Source organism: Filicampus tigris, chromosome 11, assembly GCF_054856515.1.
Source record: "Filicampus tigris isolate MCC_2025a chromosome 11, RoL_Ftig_1.0, whole genome shotgun sequence".
Classification (NCBI taxonomy): domain Eukaryota; kingdom Metazoa; phylum Chordata; class Actinopteri; order Syngnathiformes; family Syngnathidae; genus Filicampus; species Filicampus tigris.
Window position 1 is genome coordinate 23,779,402 of NC_141227.1, and position 18,918 is coordinate 23,798,319.

The following is an 18,918-nucleotide window of genomic DNA, read 5'->3' on the forward strand; positions in this document are numbered from 1 at the left end:
AGTTTAGTTCCTTCTTAACCTATGCTGTGTTCGTCATCTTCCTCCAGTCTGGACAAATTGCACACGGCGCTATCGGAACTCTGCTTCTCCATCAACTACGTTCCCAACTTGGCGGTGTGGGAGCACACGTTCACGCCGAGAGAGTACCTCACTTCCCATCTGGAGATCCGCTTTACCAAGTAAGGATTTTCAGGAGGGGGTCGGTACTGTCGTCAACCACCTGATTTCAGTCAGACTCCAGTCACCAAATCTACGAGGAGGGACTTGATCGGCTAAAACCTGACTCGACTGGGCTGGCCTTGTTAGGGTTGGGTGATAGGGCCTGATAATAAAATCCCCCATTGTTTACCCCAAATCTGATTTCCAGTATTACAAACTTTTTCCCCCTTCAATAAAAAGAAAAAAGCAAATGACAATGACATGCAAAAGTTAGCAAAAGTGGTCAGTTAAACTGAGCCCTTAAAATTTTAATGAAATATTCAAAATGTTTAACTATTTTACTTGAATGAATTAAGAAAAAAAAGAAGATTTTTCTGGAAATGGGGAAAAAGTAGACACAAGCCCAAAAAGAATTTATCGATTAAATCTATCAATGACTTGAAACTCACATGGCTCGACATGAAATACTGTGCATGAAATGGTCGGGGGGAAAGAAAACATTTTTTAAAAATCAATACGCCGCTTCATGAATAAACCAGAATAAACAAGGGCTGTCCTCCTCCAGGTCCATCGTGGGCATGACCATGTACAACCAGACCACTCAGGAGATCGCCAAGCCCAGCGAGCTGCTGACCAGCGTGCGGGCCTACATGACGGTGCTGCAGTCCATCGAGAACTACGTCACCATCGACATCACGCGGGTCTTCAACAACGTGCTGCTGCAGCAGACGCAGCACCTGGACAGCCACGGCGAGCCCACCATCACCAGCCTCTACACCAACTGGTGCGTCTCTCACCATCGGTCGATATCGTCGGCGCATTTCCCTACGATGGCGTGGCGGCGGCGCATGCATGCCTTTTTACTTCAGAGCCACAGTTGAGTGCGACAAAATCACAGAGCGCCTCGGATTTTCGCTTCAACTCTTTTCATCAATGAGTCAAGGCAGGGATATAACAATTCACTCAAGCCCCGCTTCGATTCGATTTTCTGTTTCCAATTTGAAACTGAATCACTCATTTTATAACGATGAGATGTTTTTATTTTACGTCCGCATTTCATCCTTGTTACAAACAGTATTTTTTTTTATTTACTTTACAAAAAAACCTTGAAAATGAACTTAATATTTCGGTTTAGCTACATTTTTGTCTTCTTATCAGTGTTTTGTTAGTGCCAAAAATGAACATGAAAATAAATAAATGTACAATAGATTTGACTGTTATCATTACAAATCCTTTTGTGATCCAAATTTTACTTTGAACATCTGCTTCTTTGTTGTATCAATCTGGCGTTGCGAAGCGATTCATTTATTTTACAACGATGCGTATTTTAAGTGGCTTAAATCAATTTTCGATAAATCTTTACATCCCTAGTAAAAGGCTTAAAGAAAACTAAAACTTAAAAACGTTCATCTACATCCAGAAGAAATGTGAACATTTTTTGAACCTGTGCAGAATGTAACGAAAATTCGGTCTGTTTGTTGTAATAATAACGGGATGAAAAAAATAACGCAAGAAAACTTTTCCAAACAAATTGTGAATGTAGCCAAACACAAGAGAGAACAAAAAAATCCAACGTATCTAATCATTACACATATGATGACACGTGATAGAGATGTAATCCTGCGACCGTTTTAAATAGGACATTTTCATGTTAAATGGGGACTGGAATAGTCTTATCAAAAAATGAAGCGCTTTACGCAGCACTGGTTTTGTTACAATTAACCAGAGAAATGTTTTATCCTTTTCGAAATGAATTTGTGAATTAGTGTCCATCCATGAGGAGCAGTAGCTGTCATACATTTGCTTCCATTCAAATAATTCAGCGGCTTTGCCGTAACGACGTGATCAGAACATTTTGCCGTTGTCCTGGAAACCAACCTTGATGTCAATTAATGTCAAACGGTGACGTAGGTACCTGGAGACGCTGCTTCGACAGGTCAGCAACGGACACATCGCTTACTTTCCCGCCATGAAGGCCTTTGTCAACCTGCCCACGGAGAACGAGCTGACTTTCAACGCCGAAGAATACTCCGACATCTCAGGTACTAACGCCCGCTAAAAGCTCATCAAATACCAAGAAGAAAAAATAACCCACACCGTCATCGACTGTGCTGCTGCTCCCTGGCAGAGATGCGTTCACTGTCTGAGCTGCTGGGGCCGTACGGCATGAAGTTCCTCAGCGAGAGCCTCATGTGGCACATCTCCTCGCAGGTGGCCGAGCTCAAGGTACGAGCGGCCGCATATTTGCCAGCCTTGCGTTGGCTCTCAACGTGCGCTCGTGTCTTTGTGTGTGTGCGCAGAAATTAGTGGTGGAGAACATGGAAGTGTTGACCCAGATGAGAACCAGCTTTGACAAACCCGACCACATGGCAGCGCTGTTCAAGAAGCTCACCTGTACGCACCCACCGTTTGCTCCATTCTTCACCACCAATGACGCATTTGACTGTTTGTGGCGCTGGACCCTTTTTAAAAAAATTTTTTTTTAAACAAAATTTGGATTTCTGATTTTAAGCAATTGCACCCCAACCCCCATGCGCTTTACTTATACAATAATATTAATAACATGAATGTATGACAATGGCATTATTTCAAAAATTTGCTTTAAGCTGAAACTATTTTTTGAAAAATCTGAGATATAAGCTTGAATTTTTGGATGGTCGATTAATAGCCCTCTTTTTTCCCCACTCTTTTTTGCTAATTTGTAGCGGTGGACAGCGTCCTGAAGAGGATGACTATCATTGGAGTCATCCTGTCCTTCCGCTCGCTGGCCCAGGAAGCGCTGAGAGACGTAAGAAACGCAGAGACGCGAACGCACGCTCACGTTAACTTCAAGTCGTTAGTTCAGGCACACTGAAATGACCAATGTGCTCCAGTCACCAAACGTAACCCTGCAATGCAATGAATACAATTGCAAAAATGTCAAGCGGGAATGAACACTTCGCATTGTGCCGCACCGTTTTGACATGATGTCGATAAGAAGAAACAGACGCCCTCTGGATTGCCTCATTCAAGCCCCTCTTCCCCCGCTACCTGTTGAAAAACTTACTCGATGACTACATGCTATTATTATGCTCATCATTAGTCTCCGTTCTTTTGCACAGGTGTTGTCGTGCCACATTCCCTTCCTAGTCAGCTCTGTGGAGGATTTCAAGGACCACATTCCCAGGGAGACGGACATGAAGGTACACTCATCACGTCACTCCAATTAGTTTGTTCCGATGCCACCGCAAACATTTTCTGTCCGTGTCCAGGTGGCCATGAACGTCTACGAGTTATCCTCCGCCGCCGGTTTGCCCTGCGAGATCGACCCGGCCCTGGTGGTGGCGCTGTCCTCGCAAAAGAGCGGTAGGACGCGCAGACACACATTGACAGAGCCGGGTGGTCTTGCCCTAAATGTTTTTCATGATGTGTGTAGAGAACATCAGTCCAGAGGAGGAGTACAAGATTGCGTGTCTGCTGATGGTGTTTGTGGCCGTTTCCTTGCCAACGCTGGCCAGCAACGTCATGTCGCAGTACAGCCCCGCCATCGAAGGTACACGCAAATGTACATTTTGCGTATGCTCACCGGAGCCACGCTAGAGTGAGCTGGAGCTTTTCCCTCCCCCTAACCCGGCCGGGACCGGTCACCAGCCAATCGCTGGACACATTGAGACAAACTAGCATTTGCAGAAAATCACGGATGTGTATCATCACTGCGTGAAATTATCTCCATAGAGTCGACAGTTGTACCTGTAAGGTATGTCAGACTGTGCTTTCGCTGCGTACTGTATTGAAGAATTTTCATGAGAAGTACAAGTATCGGTGCAAAGCTAGAAAACAGTAACACCGAAATACTATTCTTCAATTTACTTTAACAAGAAATTTGGTTAAAAAAGTACTTGTAATATATTTGCAAATTGAAGAAAAGACTTTCTGCCAAAAGGAAAGGAGCAAACCCAGTTAGCATGAAGGTCGAAACTCGTTTCGTGGGACTCAAAACGACGTGGCAGGCCGGATCTGGTCCCCAGGCCTCGAGTTTGACAGTTGCCTTTTAACGCCAATATGAGTGGCGTCCGGCTACAAATGTGAAATCTTAAATGCGTCAAGTATACGCACTTTGTTTGTCCTATTTGATAAAAGAGGAGTAGAGACGCCTTCCGAGCCGAAGCAAACATTCAAGGACGTCCCTCCCTCGTGTGTTGTCGTGAAAAGGAAGAGCCAGACGAGGCCGGCGCTCCGCCGCGTTGCCGACTGCGGCAGAAAGCGCGTCGGGAAATGTCATTTACTGCTCCAGTGGCACGAGGCGGAGGCGCCCGCCGCCGCATGCAAACCGGCCGCCATTGATTCATTACGGCGCAGCTTCGCCGCTTAGCTCCACGTTAAGGTCACTCCACTCGGCGGCGCTAATTAAAGGTGATTATTGTAAAAAGGCTGCGCTGAACAAAGTTGATTCCGTGGCGTCGTGCAGCGAGGGCCTCTCGATAGAGTCATTGAGACGCGGCTGACGCTAACAACCTTGAAATGAAAGGCGCCATTGTTAATAAGGGCCGTTGGAAGAGGATAATGACTGGTAATAGGCTCTATTGTTAGTATGTGGGCGGGCGCCGCGTGTCTGAAGCGGCTCTCGATATCACACACACACATTGTGTATTTAAATGTCGCTTCCACTTTGTGTCAAATAGCCGAATGACCTCCATCTTTTCCTGTCCAAAAGATCTCATTGTGCCTTCTCCACAGTTGCACCCTAAACCGGCCACGGGAAAACGTTTGTGCTCAATAGGCACGGACAGACTAGTCGGGTCATTTGTAGATAAGGTTACCCCCCCCCCCCCCCCCCCCAAAAAAAAAAAAGTAATTAAAATGTACAATACAGTAATTCCACATTAAATGTGAGTACACAAATAAAAACGTAATAAATACATTAAGCCTTTTTTTTTTTAATTAATATTGCAGGTCTGTTAACGAAAATGCTTGGTGGGCCAGCCATATTCTTCCCTCCACCCTATCCCAAAGCTTTTTCACACAAGAAAAAGGAGCTGACGTGTGCTAAGCGTGTGTATTTGCTGCCCCCTGCAGGCCATTGTAACAACATCCACTGCTTGGCCAAAGCCATCAACCAGATCGCCGCCGCGCTCTTCACCATCCACAAAGGGAGCATCGAGGACCGCCTCAAAGAGTTCCTGGCTGTAAGGACCTCCCCTTCACTACACAAGCTTTCCTAACGTACTATAGGCCACGTCACGTCTTTGTGCAGTTCATTCGCTCAGAAAAATCTTAGTAGCATTTGTTTTTTTACACTAAAGGGTGGAGCTTGATCAATATGCAACCCTGACAGCTTAAAGCCGAAGTCAACCCTCAAAAAGTATTTGCAGTAATATGTTCTATGAGCCTTCATTAGTCTAAACACGACATTCCGATGAATATTGCTGCGTTTGTGGAATATGAATTAAGCAGCAAAATGCACCGGTTTTTAGCCATCTCAGGTGGCAGCCATTTTGTCGACTGAAAATGACATCACGGTTGCTCAGGGCTCAGGAAACAACCGATCATGGCTGCGCTTCAGAAAACAGGTGCGCCCCGAGCAACTGTGATGTCATTTTCAGCCGACGGAAGTGACAAAATGGGATGGCTTAAAGCACACTGCAGAAAGAGCGAGTGTTTGTGTGTCTGATTAATGCGCGCACGTGTGTGTTTTTTATACAGCTGGCTTCGTCCAGCCTTCTGAAGATCGGCCAGGAGACGGACAAGATGACGACGCGTAACAGAGAGTCGGTCTACCTGCTGCTAGACATGGTGAGATTTGTTCCGCGTTAAACGACGGCGCAGCGTCGGCAACAAAACTTGGCGGATCTTCAATGAAATGCCATTCAACCGTTCCCGCCACCTAAAAACACCACAATTCGCGTTTGCATATTTTTGATCAAGAAAAAAGACATTAAGGTGAATAAAAAGATGAAGTACGACAGTGTGGGGCGGGGACACTATTTGCTTGTTATTTCTTTCTAGTAGTGTCCAGTTGCTGATGTTGTCGTGTTGTCAGATTGTGCAGGAGTCGCCCTTCCTGACCATGGACTTGCTGGAATCCTGCTTCCCTTACGTGCTCCTGCGAAACGCCTACCACGCCGTCTACAAGCAGAGCATCAGCGCCAACGCATAGACGCACACTCCTGCCGTCTGCTTCCTTTGTAGACGCACAACTGACAGTCGGCCGAAACTTGCCTCCACACACTGCAGTGTTCTCCCGCCTAATTGCGATTCACTACTTGCAAATTCACATATGCGCAGGAATATTTTAGGGACCCGTCCTTCGTTATTTGCTGAACAACTCACCTTGAAACACCCGAAGGTGCCAAGAAACTTCACGGAAGTGAAGCGAGGAGCTTTCTATTAGACAGGCCGACGTCCCGTCTAATGGGAAAGTAGTGCTATAGCACCATCTTGTGGTGTGTATAGGAAATTGTAAACCTTCCTGGGGGGGGGGAGATTTTCACAATTGGCAGCATGATTTACCGGGGATCACAATGAAACTGCTGTGGGATGGGGGGGTTACAATTGCTTATAAATGCCACAAGATGGCGCCAAAGCACTACTTTTACAACATACAGGGCTTCAGCCTGTTTAATAGAAACTCCTCCTCTTCTAAAAAGTTTACGAATTGCCTATAGCCCGCACACAACGGCAACAAACTACTGTTAATGTCTAAACGAGGTGCCTCAACCCACTTCAACAAAGTTCCCTGGCGCCCAGATGCCACAAGGTGGCAGCAACATCACTGCTTTTGTGTAAATGAAGCTCCTCAACACACTTGCGTATAGTTGCCTGGCAACAAAATGGGGGCACATGACTATTTTGTCACAAAGAAGCACCTCAAATCACTTCAACATGGTTCCTTGGCATCAGCGTGGTGGCAAAGCACTACTTTTGGCTAAGCTCCTCATCCCACTTCAATACCACAGATGGCAGGCAGCACAAAAAAATTGAGTTTTTTAGCTACTAACCTTAGGATAGGTTTGCCCAAAAATGTGCAAATATGCAAATTTGTGAATGCCGAATTGGAAATATTTGTGGGTTCACTGTACTGTACTGCTACCAAGTAAAGAAACACACACACACACACTTGCATAAGATGTAAACAAGTACATTTGATGGCTGACCGAGCAACCAACATGTGACACACACACACACACACACACACACAAGCTGGATGAAGTTGGGGATCAGTCTACATTTTTTGTGTTTTATTCTTTTTTTTTCGATTATGTCATGTTGTTGCTAGAGGGACCGTAACCACAACAACATAAAACAAACCAGAGTGTTTGTTATACGAGGACAAAAAAAAAAAATTATAAATAAATAGTATATATAAATACAGTATATATATTGAGTTGACACTAAACTATTTGACGGCTTGTATGTGGTGGTGACGGATTTGGATGATTTCCTTCCTTGATGTTTTTCATTTTTGCTCGAGGAGGGCGGCCAACGTTTGCTTGCTGTTTATGTACATTTTCCATTGATAACACGAACAGTCGGATCATTACGCCGCCTTGTGACATTTCATAAAAACACTCACGCACGCATACACTTGTAATATGGTGACTTTTTTTTTTTGGTTCTTTTCTAGCTAGTGGTAACATGAACTCTTTGTGGGTTATATTAAAAAAAAAAAAAAAAAGAAAAAGTTTTTGATGTGAACTCAACTGGTCTGTTTTTACGTTTTCTTACTTTTTCAATTTGCCAAACGTGTTAACAACACTACATAATGTTTGTGCGCGAGAGGGAAGGGGATTGGGGATCATGCATTCTGTAACATAGTGGAGTTTAAAAAAAAAAAAAAAAAAAAGACCAGGAAGCCCTCAGCTGCTCTCAGTCACGGTTAATAAAGTACAAGTGAACATGTCTTCATTTGTTTGAGCACTTCTGGTTCTTTGCTTTTGCTTTGCGGCCTTCGCCAAGTCGACAAGAAATCACTCAAGGTCATTTCATAACGTCCAGTGGAGCTCTACTTGACTGCAGTACATGAGGAGTGTCAGTAGATGGCGCTCTGACATCAGCAGTCGTAACATCTGCCACATTGTCTGTGAATTTGGGTCCAAAGCAGCAATAGACAATTGTATGACCTTAGATTATTGTACCGATCAAGAACAAGCTCGCTCAATTTACCTGTTTCGAGAAGAAAAATTGAACTCTGTCATTATTTGTCCACACCAGCCCACTACAATATCATCGGACAACACGTCAAAGTTACTGCATTTAATGAGGGAACTGCACATTCTGGTTTCATGGTTGCGCTATTTCAGAAATTTCTTTGGGGGGCAGTTCACAACTATTTTGTTGCCTCCCGTTCATTTCGGGTGTAATTCCACAGTTGACCACTAGATGGCGGCACCAGTTGAACAAGATTGAAAACAGGTGGTACAGTATTTCATCGCGCCCTGGTTTTTGACGACGACGTCAATCACCTTCAATTCAAAATTTTAAGCTTACAGAAAGCGAGAACTGTTGATCATGTACATCTTTGGTCATTATTTTTATAATATCATATGGTAAGTTAACAGTACACACAAAGGCAACAATACACTATTTTTGTTATCCATTGGTCTTGGTCTCTCTCAATGTATTATTTTAAAGACCTCGGAAATGTTAAGTGGTCTGTCTAAATGCTACAAAAACATGCCTATAGGGATGAATTCCTTTTTTCTTTAATTAACCAGTCAGACGGAATGCCCCCCTCTGAAAATGTGTATAAGTGTTGTAAACGTTTTCTATGCACATAATACTTTCAGGATGATTAACTCTTAATCATTCGAAATCATCAAGCTACGACTGTTTTGTACTTTACATATCAAACGATTTCTCGTGTTTTCCCCTGTTGTATGTAACTGGATAGTTGACTGAATGGTTGTCAATGTATTTTGCAGGTAAAGCACTGCCTGAAGAAATGACGGCTTGACTTCATGAAGTTAACACCACAGTGAGTGTCAAGACGTTTGTAGGCGACTATCCAAAAAGCAATTATTCGTCACCAAGAGGCTTACCTTGCCAGCCGCGACGCTTGTCCACAACGAACATCGATCCAAAAGGCGGCTTGATTTATTCGAGCATGTCCACTACGTTCCATTAGTGGCTTTATCGCGCGTTCCAAAGTGATCAATCGTGCGAGCGTGCGCTCAGCAAAAAGTAGGGCTCCCCCGTTCACCCTTTGACAGTTGGAAAAAAAACCAAAAACCTTCTGGCAAGTGAACAGATGATTTGACCACCTGTGCTGACGTACCACACCCACACCACGTGACAAGCAACTCATTTACCAATTGTTCAGAAAACACCTTCAATACAATTATATCCACTTATTTCCAATATGTGACGCAGTGCTGGCACCGACAAGGTTTTTTCCTTTTGTTGTAAACATGTCTCAAAAATTGAGCCAAGCCATGCAGGCTTTATAAAGCCTGGTTCACACGGCAAGATTTTCAAATTGTCGGCCCATTTCCGAACTCTGCTTGACCCCACACGTGACGTGAAAAAAAAACCACGCGGGTATAACAGTTTTGAACGTACCGTGTGTGGTGTGCAGCCTCGCGGCAAGATCATTATATTGTAATTTATTGTTGAATAAAGGTGTTTTTTATTGTTAAATAAACCCTAATGTATCATTAATATGGGAAAATGCAATCCTAAAATAACCGCAGAACTCCCAGTGGTGTGTTTCAGAGTGCGTCGTGAACGTCGCCAGTGAGTAGAACAACCCAAATGAAAATAAAAGTGTTTTATATTGTCTTTTTAATTTAGGGCTCTGACAGCTTGAGTCCTTTCGGCCAATTTACATCATACTGCAGTTAGTTGAAAATGTGCAGGATAACCCATCATCCGCTAGAGGGGGCTGCAGTCCCCTTGTGGATTTTAGACCAAATAGTCATAGCATTAATCAGTCTGATGCTTCATGTCCTCTTCCTCCTCTTCTTCGGGTACAGACGATACAAGCTTGCCTGCAAAAAAAAAAAAAACAACTCGTAAGTTAGCATCATAAAAGTCATTATTTAAAATGATTTTACAAAAATAAAAACACGGAAGAAAACACTACAGTCAACAAACAAGAGACCAGTTGCCTTGATTCAACATTTTTACAAAGACCTGGATGATGTAAAGGAAAATAAAAAACAATTTTCACGCAACACATTGGTTTTCGTCTTGATTTTGTGACAGAAAATTAAAAATGACATAGGCAATTAATTGATTATACAGTGATGCCTTGACTTACCAGTTTCATTCATCCTGTGACTATGCTTATAACTCAATACGGTCATCTCAAATCAATTTTCCCAAAAAGAAAGGAAAAGCCATTCGTCTGTACCAGCCAGCACTAAAAACACCAACAGAACTTTTTGTAACAAGTTTTGAAGAAGAAAAATTGTAATTTATATTCAAAAAAAAGAAAATGTAAAGAAGGCTGTGGTAAAGAATTACACAGCTTGTGTGTCATGATTTCATGCTTCAATACCCATTGACATTGTGCTGGTCCTTTTGGTGTGCACACCTTGTCCAACAGGGGGCAGTATAATACTTACAGAATGAATACAAAAAGGAGGCAGTCCCAACTGACTTAATACGCTGTAGTAATGTTGGATGTTTTTTTGTAGAGTAAGAAAATAGCTCACCCGTGATGGCACATTGTGATTTTTTAAAAAATTTTCTGATGTAGAAGAGATCATTTGGAAAATGTAAACACAGACAGAGATTATAGAAATGTTGTATAGCAGAGCTGGGCATGGCCTCTTTATTGTCTACATATTTAATAGACCCTCGCGTTGTTTGCGAGTGCGAGTGATGCCCAATACGTCTGTCTGTTTTACTTTCGTAAGGGCCCGTCGAGAATGCTCCGCCCCCTCTGTGTTGATTCCTAAGCTCCGCCCACGGCTGTCGCCGACGAGGGACGGACCGCGACCACGTGGTCCATGAAATATGCAGGACGGAACGCGGTGGCGGTTAGGCCATGTCCAGCTCTGTTGTATCGTGATATTGGTCTGTTTCCTGATTCCTATGAGAAATGATGAATTTGTGATTTCATTAAAAGTGGCAGCCCTTGGCCTTAAAAAGTAGCTGTCAGTCGTGAAAAGGTTGGCGACTCCTGTTTTGGACCGGAATGAATCATTTAATGACCATGCTTGTGATTTAAATCACTCTTAACTCAAATCAATGGTCCCCATTGAAACGCATGCAACGGCATTCAGAAATTCAGGCGCGTGTCCCCAAATCTGGAGAGAAGGAACTTTTGGTCAAAACGTATCAAGCAGAACAGTGACTTTGATATGAATATTTTTTTTTTTGCTTGAGTGACACCTCTGACATCTAAAGAGTGGCTTCAAATGTTTAAAGCAGTCAAAACAACATGAAGGTATGTCTGGTGATCGCAAAATAATCATCATCGACACCATTTGGTGCGGTGACGCCGACTCACCGGAATGTATTGTAGCGGCTGTTCACGTGACCAACTGGTCGTCTTTCCTCGATTGCTGTTGTGTCAATATTGACCTGCGGCGATTGAACAGCTCTTATGTTTTGTCTCCCTCCCCACACCCCCAAAACATCCCCTGGTCATAGTTTCCAGAGGATGCAAAATGAGTATAAAAGGCTGGATTTGAGAAATTTCATTCCCACGGGCTTCTTGCATGAATCGTCAAAATGGATCATAATAATTCACGATGTTCCACGTGCTACTTGCCATCCAAGAATCAACCTTTATTCGCAGCCGTGTCACGTGCATTCGCGCCATCTTACATGAGATTGTACAGCGTACTCGCTCTTGTTGTTGTCGGTGCCAAGCAGTTAACGCAGCAGCATGAACACCAGGGAGAGGAAGAGGAGGAGGAGGAGGAGGAGCAGGAAGAGCAGCGGCGGCGGAGGCGGCTACCGAGAGATGGAGTCAGGACTGGAAGCTTCTTTTTGGGACTGGCATGGCACATCTGGGGGAAGCCAAGAAAGAAACGACCAAGCCACGCAACACAAGAAGTTAGTCCAGTTAGTTGCATTCAGAAATGGCAAATCCAGGTCCGGAAAGTCAAAAGATGGCCACAGACATTGTTCTCGCCCATCCCCTGCGTTGGGGACGCCGGTGTTGCCGTCGGGCCCGACGGGACTCGGCAAGAACCTTCAGATGAGCCAATCCGGGCCTTCCTGGGGCTAACGACAAACGGCGGCAGGGCTTTTTACTTTCTGGACTTGGATTTGCCGTCTGCGCTTTCGTTCCAGGCCGCCGTACGTCAGACCGACTAGAAAAGACACTCGAGCGTCGGAACGCATGCTTTCTTGACATCGTGAGCGCTTTGTGGCCATAAAGACATGCTGGGATGAATTACAACAAAACGCAAAGAACGCTCAAAATCATTTCAACGTCAAAAAGCGTTTGTCATTCGGACCGTGCAAAAAAGATGTCAAAATGAATCCGTTTACCGCCCGAACTGTCGCTCGGCGCCACGCCTCTCCCGCGATTGGCTAAAAGGTTCCCGTTGGCCTCCTCCGGCCCGTTCTGATTGGCCCACGGGAAGGAGCTGCCGTAAAGCTGCGCTGTCATTGGACTCAACTGACAGTCCGGCCCCCCCGCAAGCTGTTGCTCCGCCCCCGCGTGAAGCTCTGAGGACCACAACCACATTTGCCATTCAATTCAGCCGAGTACAAACATTTGAAAACAAAATTCAATCTGCAACAAAATCAATTCAAAGCAAATTTCCCTTGAACGGCGTTTGCAGCAAAAGTTAAAACATCCGAAAATAGCTTCACTTTAAGTTTGCAGCGAAAATAATTCAAATACAATTTGCACCAAATTAAATCAAAACCACCGGCTAAATCAAATTAGATCAAATAGAATTAAATTGTGCATGTAAATATGTGAAATGTGCATGAGAAAATACATCAATAAATACATTGTGAAAAAGTGAAATAAAATTCAATTAAATAATGACATTAGTATATTAAATTACACGACATAGAATTCAAATCTAAATGAATTCCAAATGCGCATTGAAACAACAACAATTCAACTGACTTCAATTTGCATTGAAATCAAACGAAATATTACACCCCCAAAAAATCCGGTGCATTACTTTGTCAACTTTATTTCATCCAATGGTTGCACCAAATAAAATCCAATGAATCCAGATCGATTTTTTAAGCAGACCATACATCCACTTTGAACGTGTATCCGCACACAGATGATTTTAATTTGTGCAACCACTTGGCAAAATAAAATGGAGAAAATTCAACCATCGTTTTTCTTTTTTTTTTTTTTGCAGCGCACCGGCACCCCCCAAATAAAAACGGTGTGCAACGCCGTGAGAAAAGTCGCCACAAAAGTGGCCAATCTTGCACCGCGCTTCCAACCAAACGATCCGAACGCTTCCATCGAGCCAACTTTGCGGTTGCCTGCCATATTCTTGCAAATCCTGCTGCTACGCTTGAAATGCTAACGCTGCTCGCGGAGCCATTAGCAGCCGCCGCGCACTTAGCGGATCGATAGAAGAAAAGCTTTTAAAGGCCTTCACTTCCCGCCTGCCTGCCTGCCTGGCTGGCTGGCTGCACACTTTGTTGTTTGTTGTTGTTGTTTTTGGTCTCTTTGCGCACAAGCCGCATCGCAGTCACAACAATGAAAAGAGCGTGGCGGTTGGCTGTCGGCCTCAGAAAAGGTGCCCGAGGGATCGCGGCAATCACAATTCGTTTCAAATGGCGGGTGGGGGATGGCGCAAGCGGGAGTTTGTCCAAGGCGGTAGTCGGAAACGCTAACGGAAAGACGTTTAAAACGATCAGGCTGTAGGCGATTACAATTTTTTACGGCCGGACAAAAAGGCGGATGGCGGCAGATAAACGGGCCGCACATTTTGAGCAAAACGCCCAGCTCTGCTGATGATCTGATCCTTTGAATCAGGTGTGTTGCAGCGGAGGGAGATAACAGGAAAGCGGACGGCAATCGAGGAACAGGATTGAAGAGCCCCGATTGTAGAGAAAAGTGAGAAAGAAAAATGCCTGGACGGCCATTTTGTTGTCGTGTGTTCCTACCGGCTGAGCAGCACAAAGCATCCTGTCTTGTCTATGTAGCTGACAATGCCGCGTTGAGCTGAAAAGTCCTGTTTTGGGCCCAGATATCCCTAACGCTAAGCAGAAGCTGAGCCGCGCCGTGTTTGTTCACAGACGAGGCGCGCGGCGAGCGGGGGAAGCAGTCGCACTTTTTCTCCCTCAGAGTGGGCTGACTCCATTTCTGTCATTCCGAAGTTGAAAGCTGCACGCGGCCCACCGACTTCTTAAAGCGGGGGTCACGCGCGGGTCGCTGCGTCTACGTCAGCGGTGTTCGTACCCACAATGGCGCAGACTGCCCCTTGGCGAAAACGGAGCCCTCAGCCCTCATTTCCCAACTTTGAAGATTGGGAGTGTGAACTGGCAAACTGCGAGGCAGGCCTGCTAAGCACGTGTGCTGTCCCATGTCGACGGTGTCCTCCTGAATTGAGGCTTAACGCTTCGTTATTTCATTTGCGATTTGTTTTCGCCCTGCGCTCGGACTTTTGTTTACCTTTCATGGTGGGCGGGGCCAAGGTGCTCTGCTTCCTCTGAGCGCCATCTGCACACTGCATACAAACACACAGCTTAGCACACATTGTTCCGTGTGCGCGCGTGCGTGCGCACGAACCTGAGAGCCTTCGCTGGTGTTGTTCTGATCTCCGGCTTCTGCGCAAGACACAAAATGGCAACAATGACTTTTGATGATTGTTCTTTTTTTTTTTAAATTAGACCAAGACAAATCATTTCAAAACTTTTTTTCCGGCATGTAACCTGTGGAAAGAAACAAAATCTGTTTGCGAGGGGAAGTCAAATGAAGCAACCGGTAATGTGGTCGCATAAGTGTGCACACCCTCCTAATTGTGGCTGCGTTGCTCGTCACATTCAAAGTGACACTGAATGGCAGCTGCCGCCGTTTCAAATGTTCCCATTCCTAGCTTGGCCGTCTGCTCGCCACGCATACCGCCACTCACATATTCTCCGTTCCGGCACTTTTATTCAACTGGTCCTTCCCAAAGTCGCCGCAACCTCCGTTCCCGCTTTTCAATTTTCCGCCTCGTAAACATGGAACCAGATCAACATTGTGCTTTCTTGTGGCTGCATTCGTTTGTATGTTTCTTGAATTGTACTCTTTGTTTTACTCTGCTTCCACGTCAGAATTGCGAGTGAGAATCTGTCCTCAACTGCCTTGTCCGGAAAAAGAAAAGTTCAACGAAAAAAGTCATTTCCCAAAAATGTCCCTGATCTTTTTTTTTTTTTTTGCTTTCATGAATGTTTTGTGCTAACAACACTGATTTCAATTCGAGACTGTTGATATTTGATCATTCTCATTTCTTTTCCCCAAATTGAGTAGTACAGGTTAAATGTGACAATAATGGTGGAAAAAGTTGTCTTTTTTTTTTTTTTTTTTTTTCTTTCTCCTCCACAAAGCCTGGTGTTTGAACAGGGCCGCGTAGAATGTCGATGGCCACTTTATGTCCTGCTCGCACACGCCATCATAAACTCGCTGAACTCCTCCGGGGTACACTTGATGTTGTTTGGAAGCAAATTCGCCAAGCTGAGCTCACGAAATGGAACGCAGCCCACCGCTCCATCAGTCAACTCGCGCATGCTCAGCATCCATCAGTCCAGCCTTCACGCTGACTGACATCACTTCCCAAATGCTGCAGCTCCAAATCTAATAAAGGTTCCATTATAGCCCCACTATGGCCCCCCTCCCCCCGTCAGCCCGGGTCCCGCTCACATTCAAAAGGTTCTTTCTTGACACAAAAAGTGTTGCCAAAGCGCAAATGACCTGCCTGCCGTTAGGTCATTTGTGTGTGCGCGTGCGTGCGCGTGTGTCACCTGGTTGTCTGTATATGTGCAGGGTTGCAGGCGTCGGTCGTCTGCGACGTATCTGAACATAAAAACGTGGGAACAAAAAAACAAAAACAAAAAAACACAAATGTTAACTGTGAGACAATGATTGCATCATTTGAACTTTGCATGGAAAAGATTCGATTCTGACTTGATTCTGCCTGACAACAGCAACAGTCGTTGGTCGCTTGCTTGATTCGGCTTGCAGAAACCATATCAAATTGCATCTCTGAATTCCCGCAATCTCAATTTAATACTGCCAATCGAAATAAAATCGACGTTCAACTGCCTTGCTGCAATGGACCTAAACAGTCACGTCAAAATGCATTTATATCGTTTCATATTTGAAAGAAATAACTTCATGTCGTATACCTTTTGTAATATATACACGTACATCACTTAAATACATGACATTTTTCAATAAATGGATATAATGTAAAAACCTTTTGTTTTTTTATTGCGATTGACATTTTTACTTCTTTACAGAGAAAAAAAAAAAGGGCATCGTAAATAATCGTATTTTTGTGGTGATATTGACGTGCGCCGCGATACCGATGCAATCAAACCATTTACGATCCTTGTCCCTGTTTGTCAATGTTGAGGAAAATATTACTCAGCTGTTTAAAAAATAAACTCGGAAGAAGAATATACATACATATCCAGTACAACATCAAGAAATACTTGAGCGCATGAAATTACCGAAGGGATTAGATGAACTATCAGAAGGATCGTGGAAATCCGATTTGCCGCACCGCGACGCGCTTGAAAGGCAAGCGAGAAGGCAAAGCAAGCGCCCGCGTTTACATTCAGGACAAAGAGCAACATTTTGTTCAGCCGCCCGCACGGACGCAAACATGCGGGCGGGACGATGTCATTTTTTTCACATCATCACCATCGTCGTCGTCGTCGTCGACCACCAAATGACGAGCAGCTTGGAAAAGCCCCGTTGGACAACTTCAGCTGCCGTTTCAATGTCCACAACTCATGTCCATTTGGAACATTTGTGCCCGTGTTCAAGTGCTGACAATTGACGCTTTGAAATCTCGTGTTATTCGACGCTCAGAAATGGCATTTTGATGACAGAGCGACACGCACGAACGCGCGCGCGGCCTGCAGAGAGAGGCCCCATTGACGGTGGCTCGGCCCACTCACGTGTTCGGCGGCCTGAGGGTCCAAGTGTCCCTGCAGCGGCGGAACGTCAAACTGGATCTTCTTGGGACTGCCGGGCTCCATCGCAGTCCGACGCTCGCACAAATAAAGAAAGAAAGAAAGACAGACACGGAGAGAGAGAGAGAGAGAGAGAGAGAGAGAGAGAGAGAGAGAGAGAGAGAGAGAGAGAGAGAGAGAGAGAGAGTGTGTGTGTGTGGTGAAGAGGGCGTGGCCTGGGCTACGGTCCATTACTGAACACACAGCGTACAGTAAGACTAATTGACTCAAGTGCCATCAATGCAGCTTTTATATGTTTATAGTTTCACAAACAAAAACAACAATCAAAAGTTGACGGCAAGTTTTTTTTGGGGTGGGGGGGGAGGGGAACAAAAACACGCAGTATGTATTCATTGATTCCATGATCTTACTTTTTAATTTTCAATGTACACGCACGCGCACATGAGCAAGCAAGACGACAATGTGAAGATGCTCCCAATTTCAACGGATATTGATTGTGCCGTTTTTTTTTCCCAATCGCGATCACCAAGCAAGCGGTTAGATTTTTAAGCGGGACATGCTGGCAGATGGCAAAAAGTGTTTGCAGCTGTGTTTGGAACAATTTGGGAAGAGCGCGCGGTGGCAATCGTGTCCCGTGTTGCCGCGGCAACGCCGCCTTATGGTTCTGTGTCTTGGCCGGCGGCCCCCGCGGGTGAAGGCGGGACTTGAGTCAGGGCGGACGCGCCGTCTGAAGGAGGCCAAAGGGAAATGCTTTCACTCGAGTGCAAAATGCACAGCAATGGATTTTTTGCACTGTCACGACATAAAAAAAAAAACAAGTCTGAATGTTAAAATGGTTTTTACATTTAAAAAAAATATTTTTTCATCTATATATTGTTTCTTTTTTGAAAACCATCGGTTACTTTAGTCATTTTTAAAAATCTCAATAAAAACATCTTTGTAATTCTGGGTATACATATTTTTGCCATTTTCCAAAAGATTTAGATCCCAAAACCTTCTATACTGGAAAATGACAAAAAGTAGACACAAACATTCTGAAAATATTTCAAACTTAAACATTTTAATTATTTATTTTTTTTAATGTATATTTTAAATGTCTTTGAATGTAGATTTGAATTGTCTTAATTTTTGTTTTTAAAAATCCATTTGGATTTGTTCTATTTATTTGTTGTTAATTATTCATAAAAAGAAATTTAAAAATAAGTATGCAGGGATTTTTAAAACATGTGTAAGTGGAAAAATGACAAACCTTTTGGGGAAATATTTTGATTTGAAACCTTTTATTTCAAATGTTTTCTGAATGTTCAATATTTATTTGACTATATGTAATTGTGCTTGAATGTGTTATTTTGTATTTGTTATTTTGTTTTTTTTCCCATTTCTAACTACCAATATGTCGCATTTTTGAGGGGAGGTGTTAACATTTAACATTTTCAAACATTTCAAAATTGAAAATGATGGAAAAAAAAAAAAAATGGAGAATTTTTTTTCCCGCCAATTTAGTCACTAAACTACCAAGCAAAAGACGTTCAAATGACAACAACAACAACAAGAAACACGTGTAATGTGCGCAAAGTTGAGCATGATGACGTTCTCTCACATTCATTGACGAACTTGCAACTTTCTTTCCGTTTGCTGGTTCTGAAGAGATTCGACGTGTGCGTGTGTGTGTGCAGATTGGGCAGCGCGTGCATTTTGGGTAAGCAGCCGTTACCT

General features: G+C 44.0%; 2 protein-coding genes across 9 annotated transcripts in view; one reads left to right on the forward strand and one right to left on the reverse strand.

Annotated features, from left to right (window-relative positions):
- nckap1 (NCK-associated protein 1) overlaps nt 1-8,038 on the forward strand; it is a 23,704-nt gene extending 15,666 nt beyond the window's left edge. For all 4 annotated transcript variants that reach the window (XM_086045564.1, XM_086045565.1, XM_086045566.1 and 1 more), the window contains 12 exons: nt 48-179; nt 725-943; nt 2,071-2,201; nt 2,288-2,385; nt 2,460-2,553; nt 2,865-2,947; nt 3,261-3,341; nt 3,411-3,504; nt 3,575-3,691; nt 5,215-5,324; nt 5,842-5,931; nt 6,179-8,038. In XM_086045564.1, coding sequence (XP_085901690.1) covers nt 48-179; nt 725-943; nt 2,071-2,201; nt 2,288-2,385; nt 2,460-2,553; nt 2,865-2,947; nt 3,261-3,341; nt 3,411-3,504; nt 3,575-3,691; nt 5,215-5,324; nt 5,842-5,931; nt 6,179-6,295 — 1,366 coding nt within the window. In that variant the 3' untranslated portion in view covers nt 6,296-8,038. The remainder of the gene's footprint in view (nt 1-47; nt 180-724; nt 944-2,070; nt 2,202-2,287; nt 2,386-2,459; nt 2,554-2,864; nt 2,948-3,260; nt 3,342-3,410; nt 3,505-3,574; nt 3,692-5,214; nt 5,325-5,841; nt 5,932-6,178) is intronic.
- A 1,863-nt stretch (nt 8,039-9,901) lies between these two features.
- ppp1r1c (protein phosphatase 1, regulatory (inhibitor) subunit 1C) lies at nt 9,902-18,906 on the reverse strand. 5 transcript variants are annotated; one of them, XM_086045571.1, is made up of 7 exons: nt 17,188-18,906; nt 16,024-16,075; nt 14,810-14,847; nt 14,693-14,747; nt 12,586-12,765; nt 12,047-12,098; nt 9,902-10,124 (listed from the first exon to the last, which is right to left on the reverse strand). In XM_086045571.1, exons 1-7 carry the CDS (start codon nt 17,431-17,433, stop codon nt 10,064-10,066), a joined length of 684 nt encoding a protein of 227 aa, XP_085901697.1. In that variant the 5' UTR covers nt 17,434-18,906; the 3' UTR covers nt 9,902-10,063. The 5 variants fall into 5 exon arrangements, with proteins under 5 accessions (XP_085901697.1, XP_085901698.1, XP_085901700.1 ...); XM_086045572.1 differs by having other exon boundaries at nt 11,914-12,098; XM_086045574.1 differs by lacking the exon at nt 12,586-12,765.
- Between the last annotated feature and the right edge of the window lie 12 nt (nt 18,907-18,918).